Source organism: Betta splendens, chromosome 2 (assembly GCF_900634795.4).
Source record: "Betta splendens chromosome 2, fBetSpl5.4, whole genome shotgun sequence".
NCBI lineage: Eukaryota > Metazoa > Chordata > Actinopteri > Anabantiformes > Osphronemidae > Betta > Betta splendens.
This window is the reverse complement of record NC_040882.2, coordinates 16,220,456-16,245,731: the sequence shown is the minus strand read 5'-3', so window position 1 is coordinate 16,245,731 and position 25,276 is coordinate 16,220,456. Positions and strand designations below refer to the sequence as shown.

The window sequence follows — 25,276 nt, the reverse complement described above, 5'->3', positions numbered from 1 at the left end:
GTTATATAAGTCTATCACAAGAACAAATCAAAAAAAAGGTTGCTAGACAATAGTCTATGGTTAACTTCATCACATGATTTGTGTAACATTATATTTCATTTATAAAAACTTCATCTTGTTTTGTTATATTTATAAAATACTGTAATTCAGTTTTTTGGTGGTTTAATGAGTATTAGTCAGACTCACACTGAGCCAGACTCTACACGAATGTGTTTTGTTTATAGAATTGGTTAAAATTGTATGTTTGCTTTCATAAGTGAAAGTCAGTGGACTTGTTTGTATAGGCTACAAGAAAGACTTAGAGCTTGATATAAGACCTTTAAATAGTGTGTGTGTGTGTGTGTGTGTGTGTGTGTGTGTGTGTGTGTGTGTGTGTGTGTGTGCGTGCGTGCGTGTGCGTGTGTGTGTATGCGTGTGTGTGTGTGCGGTGTGTGTGTGTGTGATATCATATTCCCAGCTGCTCTATTTGTCGGCATCAGATTTTAAATAGACTCTAGGCTAAATGGGAAAAGTCCCTCCAGCTGAGCAGAACTCATTGCAGGCGAAAAGGTTTTCTGAAGGACTCAGGTAATTTATGTTTTGTGTTTCATGGGAACGCATTAATCGCTGTTTAGCTTCTCTTAGCACTAGGCCTGCCTGTGTGACGTTACATTAGGTTTAACCATGTGCAGCTGTCTGATTGAGACAGTAAGGCAATATCTGCTTCAATTATTCAGTGATATGCAGTAATTACCTGTCCTGCTCCAAAATACTACTTTGTGGAGCAATTGCAGAAGTGTCGTTTTCCAAAATGATTTATTTTGTATTATTTCCTTATCAGCAAGGTTTCTTTGACTAGTTACATGTTTTGTTTGCTACATAAAGGTATTACGTTTCAACAACATCCTTTCCTCGTACTATTATCCTGCAGTGTATCTTTAGGTGTGTCCTGGTGGAGCTGCATGTGTCAAGTCAGCCACAGTTAAATATAATCCACAGGAAGTATTGTCTTGGTAAATTTTGATAATAAAGGTGAAGACCTAGTCCTTTGTAAGAAAATATTACTATATCCTATAATTTCTGTGTTTAGTGTGTTTATGTATTTACATTTTTCTTAAGTTACCGTCCTTAACTGCTACTTGTCCCACATAAAGGTAACTTTATTGTGAAGGGGGCAACCTTGCGTGTTCCGGTGTCGCGTGCAGCTTGTCGCCAGCCCTGACGTGAGGCGTGTGTTTGTTTTGCAGGCTGCCAGTGAGCGGACGCCAGTGAGGGAGAGGGTCGCGCGCCGCCGGAGAGGAACTGACAGCGACGCAGCTGGAGTTCCTCCATCCGTCTCCGAACGCACGAGCGCGGACGCCTTCGCGTGACCGCCTGGTCTCCGGCAGACACTTGTTTGACACGCGACCATGACTTCGGTCTGGAAGCGGCTCCAGCGGGTCGGAAAGAAAGCGGCCAAGTTCCAGTTCGTGGCTTCTTTTCAGGAACTGATACTAGAATGCACCAATAAATGGTGAGTAACTGCTGTAACACCTGTCTGCCGCCCGTCCACGGACCGAACCCGGCCCCGTGGGTCACTCATTGCCCCGCGCTCCACGAGCTGTGCTGTGGCTCAGTCATCCTACCGCTCCCTGCGTGGCTCCCATCACTTCCGCGTCTGACTCCCACTTGCAGCTGTGGGTAGTAGGATCATGACCGGAGGACAGGTCGGTGTGTGGGGGGGGGGCTCGTCACGGGTGACCCCCGTCCACGCTCATCCAGGCCCTGAACTGCCCTCAACTGACGTGTGACTGCTCACAGAGCCGTCTTTCTGCACTCGTCTCAGAACAAACAAGCAAACAGGAGAAATGCAGTTATTTAAATGGGGCACAGCTGACTGGTTCTATGGGGGCCTGTGGAGGGAGCAGGCGCCCACTCTGCTGTAGCAACAGGTCAGCTGTGTGTGGCTTTGTGTAATTATCATGTAACCTGTCAGCCTGCGTTGTTATTAGGTAATAACTGTTATTTATCAGCACAACATATTCAGTGTGACGACGTGCTGCCGCTCCTATTTTTAGATCCTATTAAATAGATATTTTTGTGATGCTCTTCAGATTAATGGGTCACAGAAGAAACATTTTTATTTGGGCCAATGACTCTTGACGTGGGGAAATCCTGACACGGAGCAATTTATTTTTATTTATTTGTTCATCTGGAGACCTTGGCTTTGAGGTGCAGCAGTGGTCAGACTCGGAGCTTTCTGACCGGCTGCTTCACTCTCTCTACGGCTGGAGTTCCTCTAATTCCATTTTCATTACTCACCACGCAGTCCGCATGTGTTTCCAATCCTCCAGGCCGGGCTTCTGCAGCCGTCATTCTGATGCACCTCTTAACAAGTATCACGCTCCCAACTAGTATCGACACGTCTGTCTTTCTGGTACATGGTTCACTAACTCTATTTGGCAGATAATGTGTAGAGAAACAGGTTGTATCCCTTTGCTTTTCTAGGGACATCGGGTTTACAGGTTCTTGAGGCACTTCACAGAGAAAAGCAAGCAGCTGCTTCATCCCTGAAGTCATAAGTTCATAATAATTTAATTACATCATAACAGTTAGGCAGAATTTCAGCTTAACCCAATATGTTCTAACTTTATAAATGGGATGCATATAAAAATTAACTTAGTTCCTCACAGGAATTAATGATCTGATACATAAATATTTTACTTGTAATGTCTGACATCAGTTTTGCTCTTGTCTTAGCTTCTGAAACTTTTCAGATTGAATTTAAAATCACGACCAATATCACAGCCTGACTTCACAATCTGAAGAGCATCTGTGAGTGTTTGCTGAATCTTTAGACTAAAATGTTTATTCTAAGTTTGACACAAACTGCTTCCTTCGTTTCTGATGTGGTGTGAAAAAAAACAGCTCCTTGTGGAGGGGCTGCGTTTCTACACGTTCACATATTAGATGTTGTCACGTGGCCTAAACATCTACATGTAGAGCTACAAAAGTGCTGCCTCACGTCACGTGAATCCATTCACGGCTTCTCTTCCTGTCAAACATAAACAATCGGATGAAAAAGCATGTTAAACTACATTTACACTAAACAGAGCTTAAAACAGAACAGATGATACTTGATACACTATCATGACCCTAATGGTGCGATAACTGTATCACAATACATCCTCTTCATTTCATGAGTCAGCAGGTTCCTTGCCCTTTTTTTAGGCGCTCATATTCAGCCACTCTTGTTTTAGGGAAGTAAGATGCAGTAACAAATGCAGTTCATGTGATCAAGCCTCACCTGGGATTAAAATTGATATTTATAATAGTAAACAAATAGTAGACCACACTGCAGGTGTTTGGGCTTGCACTCTTTTTACAATAGGGCGGACATCGGCCATGTGTGGATGTCAGAAACAGTGTCCACCGCCGTGCGACCGCCCCGGCGTCCTCAGCCAGGCCACTTCCTGGACGTTTGTGCGCTATGAAGCAAGCGCGTGTGATCCATGCTTGACACTGCATGCAGCAGACCTGCTAGCTTCAACAGCGTGTGACAGGAATGAGTACAATGTGGATGGGCTGGATGGCCGACTTCCTGAGCAGACGGGGGGAAAAGCCACCTAGGACGCGTTCATATCACCCAGAGTTTAGACAGGCTGGGAGAACTATTTAGAAGTTGTATAATCAACAACTTCCCTCATGCAAGCAGAATGGCCTCATATGGTAACGCTGGAGGACTTCATACTTAAACCATGTCACGGACTGAAACAAAGAGCATGCAGCTGGTGTGAGCGTGCACGTGGTGGCACACGCGTGTCTTTAGGAACTGAAAAGCACTAATGCATGAAGCGGCCCACTGTTGTACACATGTAGGTCAGCCTGTTGCTACGGCACTGACACGTCTATGATAAGCAGAGCAGCAGCTGTAGGATTGATGTTAAGCCCCCGTGAAGTTCACCGTGGCACTTTCTATTTCTGTCCTCCGTCCGTCTGATAGTCTCGCTCACAACCTTTCTCTCGTGTGTGTTGCTCACGACCCCCCGGTCATTACAGGTAAACCATTCAACTGACTGCACTGTTTCAGTCGGGAGTTGAGATTTTGTGATGTACGGGTGCTCAGGCGAGGCATTCAGGGACAGTGCGCTGTATAGTTCACCTGCCCACCCTCAACACACCCTCAACAGGGGCTCACAAACCTGTCGTGTGCATTTGTTGGACGCTTTGCTAAGCTGAGGTGTACAGACATCGCTACCACACAGCCACAGTATGAACAGTTATTATCATCAGATTATCATCAGAATAAAGGAGGATGTCACATTCAAAGACACGCTCACACACAGACAATCATAACGAAATCGCAGCCACAAAGTAACACAGCACCAGTAGTTGGTAGACAGGTTCCTTAAACCTGGTGGAGTCATTGTGCCTCTCTGATGTATTTCAGTCCTTCACTGTCTTTTACCTAGTTGCTGCTTTTGCAGTATCGTTTTCCAAAATAACAGTAAAATGGACTCTAGTGCTTATGTTACTAGTGCTGAGCACACTGTTTTTAACTGTCTCGGTTGCCTCATCCTCGTGTTGACATGCTGTCAACTGAAGGTTTGTTCCTCGCAGGTCCTAACACGAGGACAGTCTGTTTGACTCATAGTGAACAGTAATGAGTGTATGTGCCCAGCAAACACACACACGCACACGCACACACACACACACACACACACACACACACACACACACACACACACACACACACACACACACACACACACACACACACACACACACACACACACACACACACACACACACACACACAGGCCCACGCCCGAGCCCTGACAGAGCTTCTTTATTCTCAGGAGTCACACGGTCACAAGATGTTTTGTCATAGCTGGCCTCATGCTTTCGGGCTTGTTGTTAACATATACAGTAGTCACTTAATGGGTCCTGATTACATTAGGCATGTGATAATTCACAGATTGCTAGTTAGTAAGTTCACAGTAAGAGAATATGTGAAAGAGATCAAATCCTCGTGCTTTTGGCCACAGTGTGGACTCTAAGGACGACTAATCAGCTTCAGGCTAAAAACAGCTAAAGACCTTTCTAAAGGATCACATTAATATTGGCTGATGATGCCTCTATGTCTGTATTGTCATACATTTGATAGTGAGTAGCATTCAGTAGTGGGCCATAGTTGGTAACAAACGACTAGAGTCATTTGCTCGGCTCTGTGATTTCAGGCAACCGGACAAGCTGAGGGTGGTGTGGATCAGGAGGAACAGACGCCACAGCACCAAGGTACTGTAATAAAGCACCGATTGATGAGCAGCAGGCTGAGCTGCAGACTCACGTGTCTCTGTTGTGTTCGCCATCAGCTCCACAGCTGGCAGCCAGGGATAAAGAACCCCTACAGAGGCCTGGTGGTCTGGCAGGTTCCAGAGAGCCTCGACATCACCGTCACACTCTTCAAGGTACAGACTGAACTCTGTGAATCGCTGAGGCATCCTGGCTGCTCCCTGCTCATACACAACGAGCACTAAATCTGTCTGTCCGCAGGAGCCCACTGCAGAGGAGTTTGAGGACAAGGACTGGACATTCGTCATTGAAAGTGTGAGTTGGCTGCTGCTTTTCTGGCTCCTGCTCGGTCGATGGTTGGTTTGTTCGTTTAGGTTGAAAACGCTCGGACTTGTTGACTTGTTGTTCATTGTGTTCGTTTATAAGGAGACGAAAGGTCGCAGGAAGGTGTTGGGCTCCGCCGAGGTCAACATGAAGAAGTTTGCCAGTGCCACGCCGGCCCAGTATGACGTAACGCTGAAGCTCAAGCCGCTGTCTGTCAAAGTGGTGGAGGCCACGCTCAAGCTCCACCTGTCCTGCATCTTCCTCAGAGAGGGCAAAGCCACGTAAGTCAGCGACTCGGCAGCGACTCGGCAGCGACTCGGCAGCGACTCGGCAGCGACTCGGCAGCGACTCGGCGATCGGCTGTAGCCACGTTCTGTAACTCCGGTCCTGTGTCTGTGCTCGTACGACCCACAGGGACGAGGACATGCAGAGTCTGGCCAGTCTGATGAGTGTGAAGCAGAGCGACATTGGGAATCTAGACGATTTTAACGACAGCGACGAGGACGTGGGCGAGGAACGGAGGAGCAGCTTCGGACAAGTTACCCACGTTTCCGGTAGGACTGAGGTGACGCTAGACGCTCTTTACACCTCGCCTGAGTTCCCGACACACGATTGGTCTGGGCCTCCAGCCAAACATGGCCTTTAGCTACATGATGCGTAGTACTCACATGGTAGAACTTAGTGAGGCAAGAACAAAAACTCCTTCTCACCATTGTTTGTCTTTGAACTTTCTCAACCTGCTGCTTCCTCTTTTATTTCACATATATAGCCCACTTCCCTTTTCACTCAATCTCCGTTTGCTCTTCGCGTTTCTTCCTATAACAGCGTCTGCCCCTTGTGCCACAAGACTACACGATCTGGCTTGGAGGCCTGCACTCGAATCAGGTTCCTCAGGTAACTTTGCTGCCCCCCAGTTCTGGCCGCGATCCTGATCCTATCCCGATCGATGTTTACTTCCGAATTCTACCGGTTCAAACAACCTGGTTCAGTCTTCAGGCCACATGAATTACAAACAAACTAATTCATTGCTGTCAAAGTAGTTTAATAGTTCATAACCTTTTAAATTCACTGTCTTGTCACAACCCTGTTCTCCTTTTTAATCTTCCTCACTTGTTCTTTCCAATTGGTAAAACTGGTCATTACATATTAACTTTTTACACCTGTGTCTGTACTTTAATCTGTGTATAATAATATATGCTTAGTTGTCTCTCCCGTTGTGTTTCATGTCACCTGTCCTCCTGCATTTACTGTATCTCTCACACAGTAACCTCAGAGATGGATTGGAAAACGTCCTCTGGCATTTTCTCCATCTCTGCCCCATCTCTTCCTCCGTTGCCCCAGCCCCCAGACCCCTCCCTTCCATTTCCTCTATCGCAAATCCAAACACGGGCCCAACGGGCTCGGGCCTCCCACTATGCCTACACATTGCCAGCCTTCACACCTGCTCACCCTCCTGCCCTTCCCAAAATCTTCCAACCCAGAGCTGGAGCAGGTATTCTTCACTGGCTTCATACATACATGGGGGATTTGTCAGTTTTGAGTTAGGAATTGCAAAAAACATTGCAGAAAGGGTTTAGTTCACTTCTGTGCTACATCCTCTTTATATAACGAGTCTTGCTGTTTTAAGCCTGAGCTGTCAGACTGTGTCTGTAATAATTAATACTCTATCTTAACCCAGCAGTGCCAACATGTACAGTAGATCCTGTAGTTTTCTGTCTCGTCTCTGGATGTTGATCCTCTCCTGGGTTGTTTTTGCCCATTTCAGCTCCTCGAAGGCCCCATAGCTTCCACTGTGGTTCTTCTAAAGCTGACGGCTTGGTTGGCCAGGCTTTCTTCACTTTTACCCCTCCTAGATCCCTCTCCACCTCCTCTCTGTCCTCCTCCGAGTCCTATCTCCATCCTCCTGCTTTCTCTGAAACCTCACGAACAGGTACACTGTTAAACACAGTCAACGTGATATAGTCCAGTGTATAATCAAGCTCAACCTTTGGATGCAGCTCTAGTCTGAGGGTGCTGTTCCATCTTTTTTTCCTGTCACTGTTTCCCACTTTCTCTCAGACTTTTCCAGTGCTGCGAGCTCGCACAATGTTCCTTCCTCTTCTTCTACCGCTCCATCCTCCTCCTCAGCTCCTAGCAACTCCTTCCCTCCTCCACCACCTTCTTTACTCAGACAACACAAAGCTCATCTTAGCCTCACCAGACCCACCAGTCTGCCGTCTGCCTCTGACACAGGTACAGGGCAAGTAGTAGAGCGTAGACCACACTAGTTTCTATTCCTTTACTTTTGTACTTTTTCCTTCCATGCTTTCTCATTCTCCTTTGTTTCAGCTTCCTGGCAGAGTGAATGGAGATCTCCTAAATCTAAGACCCCCCTTGCACAACCTGAACTCTCCCCCACGTTTCTACATTTCTCTAAGAATGATCCTGGACGGTCTGCAGTGGAGCAGAAAAAACAGAGAGTAGAAATGCCATGTAATGCATCAACACTGCATTTACTTACTGTATGTTTACTGTTTGAGACGTCTAGCAGCCAAACAAGATTAAATTTGTCGAAACAGTGACTATACACATTTGAGGTCAAATGCAACATTTAGCTAAATCTGTAAGAAGTGATACAGCATCGTCCTCCTCTTTACTCATGCAGTTTTACTTTTGCTTTGGAACTAATACTCTGCATTACTGCATCCTTCCCTCTCTCATCTCCCCTCTGCTCTTTGTCTTTCTGCACTGTCATACCTCTTTCCTGTTAGCTTCATCCATGGTGCAGTCTTTGGAGCAGAAACCTCAGGGCGGGTCTGGACATGTTCCTTCCTGGGGACCCCTCTTCCCCCCTACAGTAGAGACCCCCTCACCTTCTGCTCTAAGTCCTGCTTCTGCTCCTCTGTTCCCTGGCCTTCCACCTCCTTCTCAGCCAAATCTATACAAATCTGTCGTAGCCTTTTCCAGTGACCAAGATCCAGGTAAAGAAACTTTACCGTCCTGAACATCACCAATTAATCTAAGACCAAACGCAAACATCTCCACCTGGTGGCTGTTTTCATTAAAGCAGCTAATTACTGTTTCCTATTAATGCTGTATCATATACAGTTCTGTAGCTTCGTTCTGGTTTATGGTTTATATTTGATTTTCGGTGTCATTGCCTCCGTTTGCTGTGGCACCAGCACCCCACCGTTGGATCATTACTACAGCCTTACCTTCTACTATATGGACTCTGTTGGAGTGATGTGGAGCTGCAGTACTGTATGTGTAATATCTATTGTTGTTTTATTTCTTTAGAATTCAAAAGACAGTTGAGCACGTTGAGTGAAGAGGACAATCAGTGCCCAGCACCTCCAAGTAAGCATGAACCAAATGTTTTGTCTGTCAGAATTAGTCACACCTACAGTGTATTCACCTGTGTAAGTAACTAATATAATATAACACTGCACAGGCCTCGATGCTAGAGCCTCACGCATCCAGAAGCCAGAACGGTCCAGGGCTACTGTCCAGCAGAGAGATGCACATTTTGGAATAGAGGTTGTGAGATCATCACCAGGGTGAGTATTTCATAAAGCCTACCTTTCATCAGTTTTTTCCTGTTTCAACATGGTGTGGTCAGCATGGCTGCAAACATACTGGACATGGCATCAATGTGTGGTGTTACATGTGTCTAATAAGTTGGAATTGGAATTGGAAAACGTTGCATTTATGGCTTTGAAACTAACTGGTTGCTCATGGCAACTCAGGGATATGCATGGCAGTGGAAATATCCTCATTTGTGTGATATAGTTGATAACAGGTTCAAAAGAAGTAGGCTTGTTATTTTAAATGGAAGGTCATACAGTAGACTGTTGCAGGCTGTGGGGCAGCTAGTGTTTGGGGGAAATTATACTGCATCCGACTGACAGGACATTGAAATGTAAGTAGCATTATAAAGGATGAGACAGAAACACACAACCTTAAGCAACCTCTGCTTCTAAATGTAAGTGTTCAGTGTAAAACAGTTGCTACCTCAGGGAGGGTTTTGTGGACACAATTCCTGTACCAGTACAAAAGGTTTATAGCATCCTCTGGTGGTGGTAACCAACATTGACCATCCTGTCAGGTGTCTGGGAGAAGACCTGTGAGGTTTTGCTGAAGTCAAAATTAGGTTTTGAAAAGACGTCACACAATGGTGCAGATCATTGAGGCGCGGCACAGTTTTTTTTGCTGAGAAATGCAGCAAATGCTTTTTCTGTTTTTTGCACCATTGTTTTCTCATGATTGTTACAAGGTTGTTGAACAGGTCTCCAGCTGTCATGGGCCAGTGTCATTCTAGTGTAGTCACCTAATTTAGCTGTTAAATGTTCTATTGAGTGCATAGATTCCTTCAAGCCACATACAATATTTTGTTTGTATATACATGTATATCTCTATACGAAATGCCACGTACCCAAATATGAAGCATAAACCACGCCAGTGTGAGATTGTTTTTAACAGCATCTGGTCATGATGTTCTATCTTTGCCGGGTTTTGCAGGAAGACCTTGATTGTTCAGCTGCGCATGAAATAATCTTTGCCTAAAATATGGGGGTGCAAACCTTTAATTGATACAAAAACATCTAAGGTAGTGTAACAAGCACCTGATATGGCTGGCTATTACCTTACTACAAGAGCCTTTTGCTGCCTTGCCAGACTTGTTCGAGGGTATTTACCAAATTGCTTGTAATTTATTTTAGTTACCTTAGTATTAGCTTTTTGGCTGTTTGGTGAAATTCTGCGACTATGGCCTGAGTTTGACTGCCTTACAGATCTGTAAAACTCTTTCCTATGTCATAACCCTGATGAGGATTTGTTTGTCCTTCAGTCCTACAAGTTTGCCCTCTGTTCTGACTCCTAACGCCAGAATGCCCTCAGCCCCAGGGCAGAAATATTTTGAGATGCCAAAACCACAGCTGGGTCAGGCGGAAACGAGGACATTCTCCCACATCCAGTCTTCACTTCCTCCTGCATCTAATCAAAACCCTGGTTTTCATAATCCAACATCTCCTTCAGTCGAAGAGCATCCGTATAAACCAAACAGTCACTTGTCCAAGAAGTCGGTTCAATTTGGGATTCCAATAGTGCAACCTGCCACCTCCCAACCTGTTACCAGATCACTTCAGGGACCTTTCCTGCCTGTGTCTGATATTGCAACTACTGACACAAAATGGATGCCAAAAAAAGGCGTTGCCCATATCATAGAGCCTGTAACTTTTGAATTAGGGTAAGTTATTAAGTAAGTAATATATTTAGATTGTGCTTTATTGTTCTGGTCCTGATGTCCATTTATACTCTAATCCTTCAGAAAAGACACCAGTTCTTTTTCTCCAGTGGTGATGAACAACACACCAGAAGCTCAATCTGGAGAACAGTCCACTTCAACAAACTTAAAGTTGGATGGGTCGCAGACAGACACTCAAAAACTGAGCCCTACTGTTTCAGTTCCATTTGTGGATGAGAAAATCACCCAGCACCGTACAACACAAAGTAACACCTTTAAACAAGTCACTTCAAGACCCAGCTCTGCTTTGGAGGTCCTGTCAAATCCACTAGACAAATTATTAAAACAAGAAGAATTGAGTCTGAATTTTGAACCAACTTGCACAAAAAACTTTGTTAACACAACATTAAAGGAAAGAAAAGTAGATGCTTGGCCTTTAGATAAAGGACAACTGAGTGAAAGAGACCAGGGGGTTACACAGCCACTTGAGCTGCCAAGGTCTTCAGTCAGCACAGAAGAAACCTACATGTTCACATCTGAAGTAAAACTTGGTCCTTTGTGTCCACAAGCAAGTACTATTTCTCATTTACCATCCCCTATAAAGCCTGAAGCTCTGATTGTGGCAGCAATGGGAATACCAAGCACCATCAAATTACTTTCACTCTGCCCACAATATTCCAGCATTCCTGGCTTGACATCTTTACATCAGTCCCAACTCATAGCTTGGCCAGGTGATACTGAAATACTGATGCAGAAGACATCCAGCAAGAGATTGACATTACATCTGCATACAGATTACACACGTTTCCTTGAGGAAAGTGTTACAGGATTTGCAAAAATGGTGGATATGACACCATCCTGCTGCAGGTCTTCTGGTACTCCTGGATTCCCCTCTCTTTTGAAATGTGCAGCAACTATGGCTTACCTTTTACCTACATGTGCTAGAAGGTCTAGGGTTCCAGGTGTAGCTTCTGTTGAAGTAGTACTTGAATATCAAAAGAACGTTTGGGAAAACCATTCACTGTGGAAGAAACCTCTGCAAATGAAGAAAGGGCTTGTTAACTGTATTTCATGTGCACAGCAAGCATCCCAATTTGCTCATGTTGACAGAGCCATGGTGACCTTATTCGCAACATGTGCTAAAAAAGCAAGTGTTCCAGGATTTCCCTCTGCACAATTACAGTGCCAAGATTCTAGCAAAACCTGCAAACCCAAAGTCACCTATTTGCCGAACAAGGAGCCATTTGGTGGTCAAGTTCAACGTCTGGATATGGACAGACATACCTTAATGGAGAAGAAGTCTAATCCAATATTAAACATGTCTAGTATTATCAGTCTGGTACCTCATCAGACCCAAATTCATGGGATGCTCTGTCAATATCAGAGCAATTCTAAGAATAACGAATGGCATGGCTTGAGAAGCGCAATAGACAAGAAAGTGGAAAAGAAAACACAAGCTTGTAAACTTCAGTGGACCCCAGAAGACACTGTGATGTTTAAAGATATGGTAAACCTGTTGAGAAGTTGTCCACAAAACACCAAAGTATTTGGGCTCCCCTCAGCTCCAGGACTAATACTCAGCCCTCAAGATAGTGGAGTCTTTGGTTTGCCTTCCAAGAAACTTTGTTCATCCAGCTGCAAGGAATGGTTTACTTTCCCACTTTTACAGCCCCACATTCATTGTGTCAAAAGGGAAGTAAAGATTTTAGATGCAATTCCTTGTTTTGATAGATACATTGTTAAAAGTATGACTGCACTACTACCTTCTTGCCCTCAGAATGCTAGTGTACCTGGGTTTCCCTCTGCTCCGACACAGAGATTATTGGATAACTCAATTGTGGTGAATTTATTGCCTAGTTGTACAAAAGAGTCTAGAGTTCCTGGAATGCCTCTTAGAAATATGACCAGGCAAAATGAGTGGCTAACAGAAAGGCAGTATTTGCTACCTGCAAAGAGTAAATCATCAACTATGTTACATTTAGAGGAGCTAAAGGTTGCCTATTTTGATTCTGATATAAATGTAAATATGGTGTCCATTCTGCCCACCTGCTCACAGAATGTTTGTTTAGCAGGCTTTCCATCTGTAGATTTACCAAAAATGATTAATCTGCTGCCTGCCTGTCCAAAACATTCTGGGGTTTATGGAATACAGTCTAGAGTCCACTGTGAGTCTGATGAAGCGAAACGGAATATAGGTAATAGACTATTTTGGGAAAGGTCATTAACACACCCAGGAAAACAGTATTTGCCAATATATCACTATAAGATGTATTCCATAGAAATGTCAGTGGTTGGAATTATGTTGTCAATGTTGCCACCCTGTCCCAGACACTCAAATATTTCTGGAATCCCCTCTAAGGTATGGGAGAGACCAGTGGAAGTGCTTAAAGAGGCTCCCAGCATGCTAAATAGCTCAGCAACTTTACAGGAACGTGATCAAATTCTTGGTCTCCCTACAAAGCATTGTGCAAAAACACATGATGGCTTGTTTGGGGACATGGATGCAGTTTGGCAACATCCATTTAATAGAGAGCATCCAGCTGTTTGCCAAGATTTGTCTGATGAGAGGTTAAGCAAGGACAATGACATGATGCTGAGTTTGCCAGTGTTTTGTCCCCAACAACCCCTAAATCCTGGACTTTCAACAGCTTTAAAACATCCAACTAATCCAGCTATGGAACAATTAAGGCAATGTTGCCCAAACCAGTCAGGTATCGCTGGCTTCCCTTCACTTATGTCACATTCTACAGTAGGAAGTAGGACAATGATGATGACCAAGGACTGCAGGATGTGTCACAAAGCGGGTGATTCTCACAGGAATATGATGAAGACTATTTGTTCTTCTGAGTTTTTTTTACTATCTGACACAAAACAGCTTTCAGATATGATAAATATTGTGCCCTCTTGCCCAAAGTATACTTCTGTTACTGGCCTACCATCAACACAAGTGCACTATTCACTACAGGGGTGGCCAGTTCCAACCATGCAGTTAGTGAAGTCAGGAGCGAAGAAAGAAAAGGATGAACAAAGCCCAATTAGTCATCAACTGCAGTCGATATTCCCTGGCCACGCCTTACCAGAGGATGTACAACAGAGAATGACTAGATCATCAACCTGTCCCACTGAGAGTATTACCAAAGACTTTCCATCAGTGCATTCTGAATGGCTCCAAGTGGATAAGCTATCTTCTGCAGAACATGCAACTGAGATATTATGGGATGGGAGCTGTCCAATCCAATTAGATTCTGATTTAAATGAAATTCAACCTAATGTGTTCTCAACTTCGGAGATACAAAAAGATGGAAGGGTCTATTGGAAACCTATGGAGATTGAACATAGCACTGTTCTTGAAAAAGGGTGAGTGATTTGAATGATATTAGTAAAAAATGCAACTAAAGTAAGCTTTTTAGGTTTTGAACCCCTTTCTATTCTGTTTTCAGAATCTTGCATTGCAGTATATGGCACTCCATTCCTGACATGCCACTTATATTAAGTGTCAGGAATAGGTGGGTCGCTTTGGTTTGCGCAGTAGTTAAAGGATGTGTTTGGTAAATTATGCATTTACACTATATCAACACGATCTGACTGACCCTGAATCTGACCTAATGCTAACATCTGCAATCGTGTGTGCTTCAGGTATAAAGTTTACGTATATAGGTTGTTGTGTTACTGTTTCAGCCTCTTGGGTCTAAAGGATTCTTAAGAAACAAATATAGCTGTGTATGATAAAGGAACCACTTCATGCAAACTGTCACAGTCTGCTGAGTTTACTGCAGCCAAGAGCAGATTTTTTTATTCAGTACCATCTCGTCGAGTGTGCTGTGGCATGAAGTTCTGCCTACAACTTCTCACAATTAATTTGCTTAACGTGTTTAACTTGCTTATAATTTTGTATTTACCTTCTCTTTAGACATGAAAGTATGGTTTTACAGCCACCATGCACAGTTGTTGCTGATGCTGCAGAACGTCCACCTCATAGCGAGCTAGAGAGTGTCGGACAACACTTGGGAAAGCTTGCTACAACAAGGGCCTTGCACTGGGAGGAGCTACCGATGGCTGCCACACAAAAGCGGCACATGGACAGGACTATACAATGGGAGGAGCTACCAAAGAGAACTACAGAGGAAAAAGGATCAGAGGCGGGAAGAAACGAGACAACAGAAATGTCCAGTATTGTCGCATTACCTCCTGGTGCTGCATTAAGGCTGTACACCAAATATGAAATAACCACAGAGGCTGAGCTCTGCTTCCCTGCTACTGGGGAACAGCCACATGAATGCCCATTGGACATCAAGTCTACAGAGAACAAGTCATGTACAGTTAATGAAACTATGATTACAAATCATGCTCCTCAGTCAAAAGATGAAACAGGTCTATTTGAAGAAATTGTAACTCTTAATTCTTTCAAACCAAGTGAACAGATTATGCTTCATAAGCCTGAAACTCATTATAAACAGTCCACCTTCTTGGAAGCTTGTCCTGTGACAACAGAAATTGCTGGCCATCCATCAATGCAGAGTCCTGACAGCAAAGACTGGAACACTATTCATCAGCCATTGTGGGAGAGACAAATCAAGCAGGAGTCCGTCTTACTACCTGAGACCGATAAACAGGTTGAAGACATGATAGGAATTGTTACATTTGCACAAAGTTGCCCAAGAGAGTCGTGCATTTTTGGTTTCCCATCTCTACCAGAAGCTGGAATAAATAATGTTGGCATGACAAATATAATCAGTTTCTCCAACTCATGCTCTAAGGTGTCACAGATACTAGGATTTCCATCATCTCATATTTTAAAAGAGTGGAGGGTGAGTAAGGAACCACTGTTGCATCCAAGAATGAGAGAAAAGGTGTCAATTATCGAACTGTGCAAAAGAGATCAAAGAGAAATGAAAGCAATGGTTTCCTGTGCACCATCCTGTCCAAAAAAGCCACGGACACAAGGATTCCCCTCACACCCACAGCCACCGTCTGTGCATAATGCACCAGATGCAATGAGCCTTTTTACATTGTGCTCCGACATTTCTGGAATACCTGGCTTCCTATCATTTAATGGCGTTATGAATTCAGGATGGGTAACAAAACAGTCTCCATTGTTAAAGAGACGGTCAATGAAGGGGGTTATATTTGAAACACCAAATGACAAGAAGACAGTAATGAAGGACATGGTGTCCTGTGTACCATCCTGTCCTAAAATGTCAGTTATTCATGGTTTTCCATCTATTCCAAATTCCCAAATTGTCCATTGTGGCTTTAATGTAATCCACCTTTTTCCGTTGCTCCCCTTATGTTCTACCATACCTGGATTTTCCTCAGTTGAAGGGAATGAGAAGAAAGGATGGGTTGTTGAAGTCAGTTCATTTATGCACAGGCCAGACAAGCATGCTATGCTCAGGATCAGGAGCTCAGCAGTTAAAACAGACAAGCCAAATAACATGTTTAGATTAGTTCCTGCTTGCCCAGGACAATCGAAGATTCATGGCATCCCATCTCTTCCCCAATACAATATGCCAAATCTAGTACCTGTTTGTCCCAAAGTATCCAATTTCCCAGGATTTGCATCATTTGAAGATACCTCAAAATTCCAGTGGATTGTTGATCACTTCCTTTCATATCATAAGCTTAGCAAAGAAACTGGTTTTGTGATTCAACATAAAAATCAAGAAGGAGCAACCACAAAACCAATTTCGGCCTTAGCACCATCTTGCCCAGAAGCATCCGGGATTACTGGGTTCCCCTCTGCCCCCCACGCTAAGCCTGAGATTAAACCCAGTATAAGTTTCATACAGTGCTGTTCCAGAGTTTCAAGTCTCAAAGGATTTGCCTCTATGACAACATTACCAAGCACAGACTGGCTAAGTGGAACAAAAATCATCTTTATAAAGCCTCGGATGGAGAGGGCAGAAATGATCATGGCATATGATCAACAGGACTGTCAATACTGCTACAACACAAAAAGCATGGTAACGTTAGTGACATCTTGTCCCAAAGAGGCCAGAGCCCAGGGTTTTCCCTCAGCTGAAGCTGTACGTAGACCACCAAACATGGTCAGCTTATATGCAGCTGTGCCACGTGTTTCACTTGTTCCAGGATGTCCATCAGCAAAGACGCTTAACTTTGAACGTATGAAAACCTGGACAATACTCAGCCAGACCATTTCTGAGAAACTGCAGAATGAGAATGTGTTACCTATCACCAGCTTTCCAGGAAAACACAGAGCTAAAGACATGATAACAATGGCTCCAACCTGCCCACGCTTGACTCAGACACCTGGGTTGCCCAGTATTTTACATCTTATTCCAGCAATACAAGAATTGCCTCCACAGTCCACTCAGTCACTTAGGAAAGACACAAGAGATTCTAGTGTTTCCTGTGAAACCTGTGCAGAACCTGCCTTTGGTGAGAACTTAGCTAAGATCCAAATCATACTAATTTTCCTTTTCTCTATGTCTCTATTCATCTATTTATTTCTTTGCTTTTTGGTGACAGAGAAATCCAAAGATGGTGAAAAGCAAAAAACATATGTTTCTGTAGATAGTGGGTAAGTCGTTAAGCTTGGTTCTCTTGCATTGTGTGCTGTGTAGGAGTTTGGATCTAGAGCATGGATTAGGATGGAGTAGAGTGAAGTTGTAGACATAATGTGGCTAAATAGTGCACGGTTAGGTCTGAACCATATTACATTTTGTATTGCGTTCCTAACATCGCCTATTGATTACATACTAAATTTGGGTTCTCAGCAAAGCAGAAGAGGAAGCTCAAACAATGAAGAAAGCACTGGACACGGCAGAGCCAGTGGTTGCCTTGGGCTGGGAAGTACTGGAGGGACCAGATACAGAAAACCAGACAGAGTCCTCTGAGACGTCAGGATTAGTACAGGCTATTGTGGGTGTTTTCCACAAAGGGTAAGAGTGGTAGCATGCGTAGTGTGTGTGCATCACGTATAAACAGTAATACTGAAGAATTGGGCTTTTGGCAACGAGCGTCACAACCTGATAATACTTACTAATATCTTAGTGAAATTTATTTAGATTGAGAGAATTTATTATTTTTTGGACATTATTGTTATTTATTTATTTAATAATTAATTGTTATGCCATTTTCTTATATCATCGTTTGTTATATTGGAGCAATTTACAGAGTCAGTCTTTGGGTTGGTGTTACAACTTTTTTTCCACAAGAAATTTTACAAGTCTTCAAAACTCATTGACTTAATAATTAAGTTGCATGTTTCTTAAAGCTGTTGCTTGTTCAACTCAGTCAGTCATTTACTCCTGTGTCCATTTCTGACAGTTATGAGAAGGTAGCATCTATTTTGGGGCCATCTAGCTCTGCTTCGGTTAAAGTGGATCATTCACCGAGGCCCATAGAGGCTGTCACATCTATGGGAGTGGAGGACAAGGCGGTGACTCATTCAGATGAGTTTGTTCCACATGACAACACAGCTCCTGTACAGAAGGTTGAGGGACACGTTGAAGACATTGACCGCAAACTTGACACTGAACATGCACCGAGTGTTGAGCCTATCATGGGGGACTTACTAGACGATCAAGTGTCTCCATTAAAAACTACCAACAGTGAAGATGAGTTGTTAGTTGGTGAAAGTATGAAGAAATTGCCTCCATTGGCAGAAGGTGACTTAACCAAAACATCAGTTGAAGACAATGAGAGATCAGAAGTCCCAGAGAAAATTGAACGTTTGTTAATGGAACACCAAACTGAGGAAGAACATGATGAGGTTAAGACCATGTTGCCTTTGTTACAGCTGGATAAATGGTGAGTGCAGTGTTTGGTTGCACGGGCTGACGGTGTACGTGTTCGGCATCTTTTTTGTTGAGTCTGTGGCAGTAGTGGCTTTCATCTCTTTTTACTGTAATAGATTGTGGAGTGGGTTGCCATTGTGACCTGGCATGGTAGTGTTGCTTTATTATGAAATGTTATACAAGGGTGTTTTGTCATGTGTTTCAATACGCCATTGTGCCAAATGTGATTTGCTTTCTCTGTGTGTGATTTAAGCAGATTTAAACGTGCTAAGGGTAAAGTGCATGGTACAGTAAAAGTGAAAACAAGAACGGCAAATTCTGAAGTTTGTCCTTTTCTTTCTCAAGCCCCCAACTAACAAGCACAGAAGACATTTCTGCTACTTCTCTGAAGTCTACATCAAATGATCTACTTACTGACCAAAGCCAACTCAAGGACGTACTCCAGGATAACGTTAGCTTATCTTGTGGCACAAAGAAAGCAGACAGTAGTGGTCTGGAGGAAGTACAAGCACACACAGATGATCATAAACACAAACAGGAAGTTGAATCTGTGCAAATCATTGCCGATGTTGTGCCTTCTAATCACGTGAAGAGAACAGATGACGGTTTACCACCTACTACTCAGAAAACTGCTCCCTGCAAGCCCCTGAGGAGAAAAGACAAAAGGACACTGCATGCAGACAGCACATGTCAGCAGACGGACTCAGACTCTTCCTGCTTTAGAGACATAGAACAATCCTCATGCTCCAACGAATGGACAAAAACCCATGGTACACCTGCCCAGGCCTCCTTCCATATAATCTTTCCCTTTAAAAATACAAAGGGAAATAAGTTCCCCACCTCAAAGCCAGAACCAGAAAGATCTAATGTTGAGCAAACTGCTCTCCCCCAACGTGGTAAGAAGCTGTTTCCAAGCAAATCTGGCCAAGTGGACATGAACAAAAGACTTGGAGAACAGAATGCTGGTACAAACAGGGAGCCAGAGCCAGTTCAGATCAGTTCATCTGGAAATATGGAAAAAACAAAGCACTCCGTGGTTTCTAGTGAGATATTGAACATGATTATTACATCTTCTGAGAAGTCAGAGGATTTAGGAGACACAGCTGAGGGAGACAAACCACCGACTCATCCTATCCCAAGGCCCCGTGCAAGAAAACGTGTGAGTGGGTCCTTCCCAGACGACTTTAAAGCTACTGATAGCACGTCTCAGGCTTCCCACAAAGAAGAGATACGGTCAGCAAAGCAAGCTGCTCCTTCATCCATTTCTTCAACAAGCACAACCTCGCCTTGGCCTCCTTTGGGTGACCAGACAAAGACTGAAGAAGAAATTATGAATGTACCACTGAGGAGAAGCAGATTAACCACTGATAGCAATGTTCAACCAGATGATAATAATACTCCAGAGGACACACTAACATCCTCACACCTGCCTGTTCCAAAGCCAAGAGTAAAGAAACGCCTCAGTGATTCATTCTCATGTGATGTTATAATTCCAGGTTCATTGCATCCCCTGCTCCCGGACACAGAGGCTGATAACCTTTGTCCTGAAGAACAGAATGAACAGTCAGGCTTGCCTGTTGCATTACCCCGAGCAAGAAAACATCTAAGTGTAATTTATTCAGAATTCACAGCAGGAAATGAATCTCACCTGGAAGTGGAAAAATCTCCAGAGGATACAAATAGCACCAGCAAGGAAACAACAAAAGGGTCGACATCACTGGATTCAAGTGTGGTATCTGAAATAGGTTCTGTCACAGTCCAAGACAAAGATGATGAGACTTCGCAGTTGGAACAGGAAGTGCTAGCAGCAATGCTAGAGGAAGATCTTCGGCCAGACTCTACAGAAGCTAGTGAGAAGGCCCTGGATGAAATAATTAAAGACTGGACCTTTACAGATGCACCTGTTAAAGATGAGCAAGAAGATGCTACACAGCTGGCGTCAGAGCAGGCCAACGAGAGGACATCGTCGTCTCAGGATGACTGGCTGAACATAGACAACAATAAAGGCATTGAACAAGTAGAGGAAAACTCCCAGGAAGAAATGAAAGAGGAAGATGTGGACTTTGGCTTTGTGTCAGTAGTAACTGCTGGTTGTTTAGAGGATAAAAGGTAAGGTTAGTCAGTGTGTGTCAGGGTGTTGGGGCTACGCTCGTAACTCAAACATGTGTCTTTAGCACTTTTCTCACTTCCTGTACACTATAGAAATAAAGTTCTGTCCTTAAATTTGAATTTGCTGTGAGATGTGTTTGCCTGTTTGGCTACTAAGTTTTGTTTCAGATAAATTAACTTGTTGCTGCTTTGTGTGTTGGTCCACAAAGTGAGAAAGCAGAAGAAGCTTCACCTCAAGCTGTGCCAGTGCCTCGCGGCAAGAAGCGACTGAGTGGTTCTTACCAGGATGACAGCAAGTCCCAAGACCCTTCTGTCCATCAAACCAATGAACCAACAACTCCCCAGAAAAGACCTGTAGATGGTGCTGCCTCTCCAGAAGTATGTTAAGCCTGTGTTTATGAATAACCTATATTAACCAATGCTCAAAGGACTAAGAGTAAGGTCAATATTTATTATAGTACTTATTGTGGTTGGGAATCATTAGAACTTTGAAAAGCAGCAGTGACATTATAATAAACCTCTTATATTGTTTTATGTGATTTAGGGCCAGCTGGCCAGTCCCACCCTAGTGATGTCCAGTCAGTCTCTGCTGGAATGGTGTCAGGAGGTCACACAGGGCCACAAGGGAGTGAAGATCACCAACTTCAGCACCTCTTGGAGGAACGGCCTGGCCTTCTGTGCCATGCTGCATCACTTTCACCCAGAAAAGATGTGAGCATCAGTTGACATGTGCTTTTAGGGCTTCTATTATCATGGCTTTATGTATTTTATGGCTCTTTCATTCTTTTTAACAGTGCCTTTGAAATGTTGGACCCGTACGACATAAAGAATAACAACAAAAAGGTGAATAACCTTTTTTTATCTTTTCATTAAATTATGTAATGTGTTCTTATCTATTAATTATCTATTTCAATCTGCTTTTCATATTCCAGGCCTTTGATGGCTTTGCAGAACTTGGCATTGCTCGGCTGATTGAACCTTCAGACATGGTCATGCTAGCAGCACCCGACCGCCTCATTGTCATGACCTACCTCAACCAGATCCGCACGCATTTTACGGGACAGGAGCTCAGTGTGCTTCACATAGAGAAGGACAGCAGCGAGTCCAGTTACGCGGTAGCAGGGGACCGGGATCGACATCAGGACCCCGACGCAACTGTTCGCTACTGCGCCCAGAGACTTCAGGAGGAGGGCATAAGTTTTGAGACCAACGGGACATCAGCAAAGGCAGAGAAGGACAGCAGCACCAGTAAGAATATAGTCCCTCCTCCCAGAACCAAGCGGGTACAGGTTGCTGGGGCAGGTCCATCTCAGTCTCCAGTGGCACCAGCAAGGAGTAATATTCTGTCCAAGTCGGGCTTCTCTCATGTCAGAGACGCTGATCTAGTGAAGAAGCGTAGGTCACAGCGGAGGAGTGGGTCACTGGATGAAGGAGACAAATCCACAGTACGTCTTATTTCTTCCTTGTAAGCTTTGCCTTTACTTTATCTATTGTTTATATGAGACATTTAAGGGACTTTTTTTGACATGGCAGGTTGTTCCAGGTCAGGAGGAACCGAAGAAATCAGAAAGTGGTTTGTTCTCTTTGAGTTCCTTTGTTTTTTTTCTATGTATTCTTGACTTTGTTTGATCCTAATTCACATATTTTTGCAGAGAAAGCAGAAGCAGTGGCTGAAGAGTGGAAGCCAGAAGGCCAGGTCAGTGTGAAAGATGTAGTATTTTTATTCCAATATTGTGTGTGGATGTTGGCTTCTGTGCAACTGTGAGCTTTTCTTATACTGTTGTGCATAATGCTTCCAGGATCCCAGTCAGTATGTGCTTCATGAGATGGCAGCCCTGGAAGCAGAGCAGAAGCACGTTGATACCAGAGCAGGTGTAGTGGAGAGGAAACTCAGGCAGTTACTGGAAACAGGTACTGGTCGAGTAATTCACGTCCACAGATGGATGCTCTCAGCACATAAATAGCTATTCTGATGATATATTTATCATTATTACTGTGAAACAGATTCAATACCAAAGGCTTTAACAGAGGTTGTTGATTTCCTTTGCAGGCAGTGACAAGGTGGATGAGGAGAGGTCGATTCAGGAGTGGTTCACGTTGGTAAATAAGAAGAACGCTTTAATCAGGAGACAGGACCACCTGCAGCTGCTGTAAGACAACCACAGCACACATTAGTATTCATAACAGACAAAAGGCCTAAACACAGGGTCTGTTACACATCATCAACCTCAGCAGTTATTCACCTGCTTAAAGAAGGTGCTCATAGTTCTTCGCTTGGTTGGTTAAGCTTGAAATATTGAAATAAAAAAGGCATAGAAATTTGGACCTATAATAAGTTGTTAAGAATATCATTTCACCAGTGCTGGACATAGCCGTTTGTATTGTAACTTGTTTTGAGAGTTTTGATCTGGCCCAAACAGGATTCTCATTGCTCAGAAACAAGGAATATGAAATGAACCCGTTGATTGTATCAGGTTTATTTATACCTGATGGTGATGTTGTCATTGACAGGTTGGAAGAACAGGACTTGGAAAGAAGATTTGAGCTGTTAAACAAAGAGCTGAGAGACATGATGGCGATTGAAGGTAGAACTTCAGCAGTTTACTTACAATTCAAACGCAGAGAGATTAGATTAATGGTAAGAATTTACTACCTATGTACCAATTGCAAGGAATGTTGAAATTAAACTGTAAGTGAGAAGCCCGATGGAGAAACGCCTGTAAACTTGCATGAATGCAGCTCTGCTCTCATGAATGACATAATTCACTCACTGTGTGTGTGTTTGTGTTGTCTTGTGCAGAATGGCAGAAAACCCAGGCTCATAAACAGAGAGAACAGCTTCTGCTTCAGGAGCTGGTGTCACTGGTCAACCAGAGAGATGAGCTGGTTCACAATATGGACGCCAAAGAGAGAGGGTGAGACATCATGGCATTAAACTGCAAACAACCAGCTCCACATGGACGCATGGTTGTATTTAGTCTGTTCTTGTAGTTAAGGGGCTTGAGTTAACTTGAGTTCAAACATCAATCTTAAAGACAAGACAATGACATGCCAATTTTCTTTTTGTTTTTCTCAAACCCTAAATTCAGCATTATGAAAAAAGTTTAACCTGTACTGTAACTGCTGACACTATATTATGTGTGTTACTAGAAGGTCTCTGTTATGTGTCATTTGCCATTCGATGCTTGTGTAAACAAACATATCAAACACATCTTCTCTGTTCTTGCCTTCAGAGCTCTGGAGGAGGACGAGCGCCTGGAGCGAGGTCTGGAGCAGCGAAGGATGAAGTTCTCTAAACAGCAGAAGGAGAAGTGTGTGATTCAGTGATTCCATCGGTTTCATCTGCTGTCAGACCGACGGCTGTGGTTGAAGTAGCAGTGAGATGGTAATTAGTTGAGGACAGTCAAGCTCCTCAACAGACAAGGTGTGAACCAGAATGAGGAGAGAATGCACTTTAAGGAGAGAGACTCCAGTGAACCAGTGAGTCCAGCACATTTAAAAATTGTAAATCAGTTTGGAAAGTTAGTTTAAATGTGGCATTAGGCTCCAGTTTAAAATCAAACTAATTTGAGTAGGGAAGCACTATGACTTCAGCGTCTTCTTAGCAACTAGTTTTCAAAACAGACCAGATGCTCAGAACCAGGAAGGTTTAATTCATGGTCAGTCCAGAGACAGAGCTGTCTGTGGCATCAGACTGTGGCTTTGTAGTTTCTGTGTGATGCTTGTGTTTCACTTTATGACAATCTTTACCCATTGACCATGTGAATTTGAGTGGAAATTCTTGGTATAGATATAAGAAGGGACTGTGGTTCAGTTTCAAACTACTGACGATGGTTGTTGTCATAGTCAAAGCCAGAGTTGAATGTGCAAAACAAAACACTGTGATGTGTTTGTCACCACAGTTGCCTTATTATCAAAAAGTGCTTCATTTTAAAGCAGGTTAAAACTTGTTGTCTTAGATCTACTTCACCCCCACGAGTGTATTTATTGATATGGTGATTACATTGAAATGTAATGTTGTGTCATTCAGCCTTTGTGTTTGGATATTTTCATTCTTTGGTTTATTTATTCTTGAAGTGTCAAATGTATGTATTGCTGTAAATAAGTAAAACATCTGATATGCTTTGGCTTTTTACATTTGATATGTTAAAATGTTGACATTTTAATGTTGCCAAGTGATGAGAAACAGATGAGATGATACTGATGAAAGAGCAAGCAGTACAAGAGAAAGGTTCTAGTATTGGAACTCAGGAAATCCTGACATTTATTATTCCACTAACATTTGGTCAAAATATACTTTTTATTGTACAGATGTAGTTTTTCTCCCTAAGAAACATGAACCTGAATGAGAAAAGTCATATGCTCTCAGTAAATCTAAATCTCCAGCTTCCACATTGTTTTGCACTGAAAAGATCCATTTTTCCTGAGTCCTGAGAGATTTAAATGTTGTGTAAATGTTTGCAGTTCTCATGTTGCCATGTGACTGGTCACATTTACACCTGTGTGAATTAGTTCCAGCTTGTGTATAGGATTAATGAAAAATGTTTTATTTGTGGTTTTATTGTTACATTTGCTCTGTGATGTTTGGAAAATATAAGAAGCTGAATGA

The 25,276-nt window shown here is 43.3% G+C and overlaps 1 protein-coding gene across 11 annotated transcripts; it reads left to right on the top strand.

Moving 5' to 3' along the window:
* Positions 1-460: 460 nt before the first annotated feature.
* Positions 461-25,276, top strand: ehbp1l1a (EH domain binding protein 1-like 1a). Of its 11 annotated transcripts, XM_055505484.1 has the most exons (34): positions 461-567; positions 1,227-1,492; positions 5,199-5,256; positions 5,334-5,429; positions 5,515-5,568; positions 5,680-5,858; positions 5,992-6,131; positions 6,403-6,471; positions 6,842-7,069; positions 7,343-7,507; positions 7,636-7,809; positions 7,906-8,049; positions 8,328-8,537; positions 8,854-8,913; positions 9,008-9,113; positions 10,403-10,801; positions 10,883-14,155; positions 14,239-14,304; positions 14,709-17,197; positions 17,288-17,339; positions 17,536-17,700; positions 18,089-18,571; positions 18,904-20,667; positions 20,877-21,045; positions 21,212-21,378; positions 21,462-21,510; positions 21,600-22,112; positions 22,201-22,240; positions 22,320-22,363; positions 22,467-22,578; positions 22,718-22,817; positions 23,179-23,252; positions 23,468-23,582; positions 23,901-25,276. In XM_055505484.1, exons 2-34 carry the CDS (start codon positions 1,389-1,391, stop codon positions 23,992-23,994), a joined length of 11,955 nt encoding a protein of 3,984 aa, XP_055361459.1. In that variant the 5' UTR covers positions 461-567; positions 1,227-1,388; the 3' UTR covers positions 23,995-25,276. The 11 variants fall into 11 exon arrangements, with proteins under 11 accessions (XP_055361459.1, XP_028995714.1, XP_055361462.1 ...); XM_029139881.2 differs by having other exon boundaries at positions 14,709-17,339; XM_055505487.1 differs by lacking the exon at positions 6,842-7,069 and having other exon boundaries at positions 14,709-17,339.